The 5592-nt window shown below is 52.4% G+C and overlaps 1 protein-coding gene across 1 annotated transcript; it reads left to right on the forward strand.

Moving 5' to 3' along the window:
* Window positions 1-248: 248 nt before the first annotated feature.
* Window positions 249-4369, forward strand: LOC131090352 (galanin receptor type 1-like). Its single transcript, XM_058035660.1, has 2 exons — window positions 249-273; window positions 720-4369. The coding sequence occupies exon 2, from the start codon at window positions 814-816 to the stop codon at window positions 2140-2142; it is 1329 nt and encodes a 442-aa protein (XP_057891643.1). The 5' UTR covers window positions 249-273; window positions 720-813; the 3' UTR covers window positions 2143-4369.
* Window positions 4370-5592: the final 1223 nt, after the last annotated feature.

Here is a 5592-nt window from a genome sequence, read left to right on the forward strand (position 1 = left end):
GTGTACGGTGTGTACGGGGTTGTGTGCGGGGCTGTGTGCGGTGTGTACGGGGTTGTGTGTGGGGCGTGCAGCGTGTGCGCGCCGCGCGGTGAGCGCCGGGCTGGCGGTGCGGTGGGTGCGTGGGTGCGAGCACGCGCGTGTGGCAGCGGGTCGGGCGCTGCCGCCGCACTCACGCGCGGACACACGGACACGGGGACACACGGACACACGCACACAGCCACGGCAGAGCTGCCGGCGGGAGGAGCCCGCCCAGAGCTGCCCGCCCTCCGCCCGGTGAGTGCCGCCGCGCCGCGGGACCGCGGGAGAGACGGGGAACCGGGTGGAACCGGGAGGGAACGGAAGGGACCGGGAGGGACCGGGGGGGACCAGGGGGGACCAGGACTTGTGGGCAGCTCGGGGCAGGGGTCCGGCAGCGCGGCCACGGGACACGCAACTTTCCGGAGAAGGAGGGAGTGAGGGACAGCGGGAGCGGGGGAGTGGCTGCGGACCGAGGCCAGGGCTGCTCTCCGGGCTGCGGGGGGCCCGGGGCTCCTTCCCCGTCTCTCCGCGGCCGGGCAGGGGCTCCCGTCGGTCCCGCCGCTGCTGCCGGAGCGGTGCCGATGCCGGTGCCGCGCTGCCAAGCCGCTTCCCAACTAAGTTGCGGATAAGAAGCTCCCCTTGAAGGGCGATCGCTGCTCCGAGCCCCCCGCTGATCCCCTTCTCCACACCCTCTTTTGCAGGCAGGGCTGATCCCGGCTCGCCATGTCCGGAGCACTGGAAGCAGCGCACAAGGCTCTGCCCCATTAGCCCAGGTCATCCGGGGGGGACTCAGCCATGGATTCGTCCCCCCCAGAACCCGGGGCTCCCCCTGACCCTCTGCAGCTCTGGCAGGAGGAGAACCGGACCCAAGGCGGGCTCTGGAACGGCAGCCAGGAGCTGGGCTGGGAAGAGCTGGAGAAGATGCTCTTCCTCTTTGCAAAGGAGCCCGTCACAATCAGCCTCACGGTGATGTACTTGCTGTCCTTTGTGGTGGGCTTCGTGGGCAACATCATGTCCATCAGGGTGCTGACCCGCAAGCGCCGGAGCCGCGTGTCCAGCCTGAGCGCCACCCGCAGCCTCCTCATCAACCTGGCGGTGTGCGACCTCATGGTGGTGTGCATCTGCATGCCCATCACCGTGGGCAACCTCATCTACAAAGCCTGGGTGTACGGGGACTTCCTGTGCCGGGCAGTGCCCTTCATCCAGGCTGTTTCTGTGTCCGCCAGCGTCCTCAGCCTGACGGTCATCAGCGTGAACCGGTACTACAGCGTGCACAACCCGCTCAACGCCCGCTCCTTCTTCACCCAGAGGAGGATCCTCAGCACCATCCTGGTGGTGTGGTTGCTGTCCTCAGGGATATGCATGCCCCTCATCTTCATGAACAAGCGGGATGAGATCGGGGTGGTGGAGGGCTTGCCCCTGGTGTTTTCCATCTGCAGGGAGATCTGGCCTCAGGAGAGGCTCAAGCAAGCCTACAACTTTCTGCTCTTCTGCGCCCTGTACTGCCTGCCCGTGCTGTTCAACATGGTGATCTGCTTCCTCACGGTGCGGCGGCTGTGGAGCCGCAGCAGCCAGCTGAAGGAGAGCTCTGCCCTGAACCGCTCCCTGCCCGCCTCCAGGCTGAAGATCCGCAGGAAGGTGGCACAGATGGTGGTGGCCCTGGTGCTGCTCTTCGCCATCTCTTGGCTGCCCGTCTACCTGATGGACATCTGGATCGATTTCAACATCCCCAAGTCTTTGCAGGATGTGACTCCTTCTCCTTGGATCCTGCAGCTCAGGCCTTTTGCCCAGTGGCTCGGCCTCACCAATTCCAGCCTCAACCCGATATGCTATTGCTTTGTTGGGAACCTCTACAGATCAGCCAAGGAAATGAAGAGCAAATACCACCAAAGGATGGTCTCTCTCTTTAACTTCTCCCTGTCTGAAGGGACAACTCATTCCTCAGTGCCAGAGCTGCTCTCTTACCGGAGTTCAGTGGAGCCTGCAAGGAAAGGACCCTCCAGCACGCCCTCCATGGACAGGAGATGTCAGGGGAGTCATGGCCATAAGAACAAGTGTGGACACTTGAACTCCTGCCAGCATCCACCTCTGAATACTGTCTCCAGTGAGAGCACTTCCTTGTAATTCTGCTCAGGAAGTGCCACTCATGCCCTCATCTGCATTTAAGGACTCTGGAGATCTTTCTGAACCCGGTATTTTAATGATGGAAGGGAGCTTTCTCCTAACAACTCTTGATACCATTTCAAAAATGCCGTGACAGGGAAAGAAACAGGTAATGAGATAAAAAGACGATGTATTTTAACTCAGATGAAATTTTAAGACAAATTATTTTTTACTGGGGACAACTGGATGTGCAGCCCGTTGCCCAGTCAACAGTCACATAATTAGGCAGATCAAGTTCCCAACGAGTGAGCTCTCCCTGCAGCTCCATCCCTGGATGCAGAGATGCTGTTTGGATACAGCAACGATTTGACTGCTTGCTGCTGCTCACACTTGCTGATGAAGAGCAGTGATAAGAGGCACTCTGTGCTCCAAATCCATCAGTTGTAGTTGCAAGCAGTGAAGAAAAGCTGGAAACAGCGTCATAAAAAGTAATAGTAAATGGAGAATTTCACACACTTTACCACTTGAGACTTCATTGTCTGCTCATATTGTTTCACTCCTCCACGCAAATAAATTCTCCTTATGTGAAGAGACCATGCCAGAAGTACTAAAGCAACCATCACCATTCCACATTTGGGGATTCAGAAGGGATAATGTGGCCTCAGAGGTAATTTAGGAAATGAAACAGGAAAATATTTTTTTGGGCACCAGCTCTCTTTCTTACAGCGGTGCTCCTGTGTGTGGAGTGGAAAGAACTGGGCATCTATTAACATGATTTGCACTTGAAAAACCAGCCTTGTTCAGCTGTGTCTGTACCAAACAAAGTCAATGGCATGTGAAAACAAAAATAGAAAGTGGTTTATAGGTAATAAAATCAGAAACAAGCAATGCAATGCTGTTTGTCTGGGAAGGAGCGAATCAAAGTGCTTGCTTTTCCTGAGCTTCACAAGTAGGTTAAAACCTGTTTCGTCCATCTCCTCCTTTAAAGGAGACTTTGATAAATAAATGGCATACTTTTATTCTGTTAGCATTGAAAGGCTCCAGTACAGCTTGAGCATTCTCTTGTTCTGAGCACAAAGGAAACCTTTCTCCCCAAGGTCTAAGAGAAAACACATCAGATCAGGCAACAGGTAGGAGGCAAAAAAATGTGCAACAAAGATCCAAAAGGCTGGAATGACACCAGAGATGGACCCCTTCCCTGCCCAGTGCCAGGGGAGAGAGCCCATGCCCAGCTGCTTGTGCCCCAGCTCCTGGCACAGCAGCTTTGTCCCCTTAGCAAAGCCCAGACTGAACACAGCAGCATCCCCGCGAGAGGATTTTGAATTTAAAGGAGCTCAGGCTTCTGATGACTGGGAGCTTTTTTATTATTATTATTATTATTACTGAACAAGGGAAGGATGCTTAAGGAAATCCAAGTTTCATACAATATCCTGCTGCCTTCCAGGGTGCCTTTTGTAGGCAAACAAATAGAGATAAGAAAATAGCCTTTCAAAGTAACCCTTGTAATGATCACTCAATAGTGTTTAATGCTGACAATGATCTGCCTGGGAAGTGAAAGATTCCTCCTTACCAGGCAGTGCCATCCACAATTTGTGTTCTCTTTACTTGAATGAACAAGACATTACAACTACCCAGATTTATGGCTTTTATGTGTGCTGGAGATGAGAACATCTGCATTTTTGCAGGTGATATAGGAGCATACCTACTGCCTGATCTTTTAGTAGCTGTGGAGAAAAGCCTGCAGAGATTTTATTTTCTCTTTCAAGGCATATTTTTAGGGCTGGCAAAATGTGGCAGACTGAGGAGCATCAAAAGCTCCCTCTGAATGCCCACTGATTCCTTGTCTGTAAAAGGATGTTCTCCATCCCCAGCCCAAATGTAACTCAATATTGTAACCCCTACATTGCCCTGACCTGTATATTTAATCCTGCCCTGGATAAACTACAATGAAGGGACCACAGAGCTCCATCCCCTGTGGTTTTCTGGCTCTGAAAATGGACAGGATCAAGTGATGCAGTCAAAGATGCAAGATATTCATATTTTAAAATATCCCAGAGAAGAATTCTTTTCTCTGAATTTGTGTGCTAATGCCTGAGTCCTACCTGGAAGCCTCTGTACCCTCCATGGAGGACAAATACCAGGAACTGTGTTCTCATTAGTGTACCTGGGCCTTCCCCTCCTGACACAGGTGCCCGTGCCTTCCTCCAGCCCCACAGCACTCCCAACCACTGAAATTCACAGAGGCAAAAGTTCCACTAGGCAAGGTTATCTCCTCTCCACACTTCTAAATGTATTTTCCAGTTTTGTTCAGTGGCCCTGTTTTCCTATAATAAAGCAAAATTGCTCACTTAACTGCTCTTTGCCTCCTTGCTTGCTTCTTCTCTATCCCCCCACACTCCAAGCACTTCTCCACTGTCTCTACAGTGAAACCTCCCCCTGCTTTTCCCTGTTATCTCTCTCTGCCTGTGAATTCCCCTCACTCTAATGACCCATTCATGTCTCCACTCCCCTGATGAAAAATCCCTTTGTGCCCTGGTGATGTGAATGGCTCCTTTTGTGCTGCAGACACCTGTTTTCTGTGCTGAACGCTGATTTATTTCGCAGGGCTTTACCCAGTGGCTGCCAGGTAGTGATGGATTTTGGTCCCTCTCACCCAAGGGTAAATGAGAAGCAGTGACGTCAATGTGGAAGCCACACAGCATCCTGAGAGCTGCCCAGGCTCTGGCAGGGATTTTATTAACCTGAACAGGTCTGTGGAGCTCAGCAGGGCCTGGCTGACTCATCCTGGATCCCAGAGAGGTGAAACCTCAGCGTTTGGGAAGGTGGTTTCTTCCCTCTCCCCTCTGATAAAAGTTCTTTTATATTTAAGGCTGACAAGACATCTGAGTGCCCTCCAGGCCACGTAAAATCCTTGTTTCACTTGGCAGGAGCTTTGATAGGCATTCAGGGCACTCCTGGTCCTTTGAGGAGCAGACACAGCTCTGGCTGGTGAGCACAGAGGGTTCCTCACAGGAGCTCCAGCCAGACATCCCATACTCGTTGTGTGGCTGAGGAAATGTGTTTCTCTCTGAATGCGCCCAGGCAGACTGGAAATGTGAATTTTAGGCGTCTCAAGGACAATGTTTTCCCACAGCAATGCTGCTAATGCATCTCAGTCCCACTCTTCCCCCGTGGGTCTTTCTTCTCTGCTTTGCTGTTCAAATCAATACAGGCATTTTACCACCTCACAGAAACAGGATGTTTAGAACAGCCTTCCTTAGAACCACTGACTCATTTAGGTTGGAAAAGACCTCTAAGACCCAGCCATTAACCCAGCACTGCCAAGCCTCATCAAACCATAATTCCAAGTGCCACATCTTTAAAATCCCTACAGGAATGGGGACTCCAGCACTGCCCCAGTCCCTGGATCCATTTGCTTTGCTAAGGACTTACAGGCAGCTGCTGCTCAGTAACCCTCTCATATTCCAGGAT

Source organism: Melospiza georgiana, chromosome 16, assembly GCF_028018845.1.
Source record: "Melospiza georgiana isolate bMelGeo1 chromosome 16, bMelGeo1.pri, whole genome shotgun sequence".
NCBI classification, from domain to species: domain Eukaryota; kingdom Metazoa; phylum Chordata; class Aves; order Passeriformes; family Passerellidae; genus Melospiza; species Melospiza georgiana.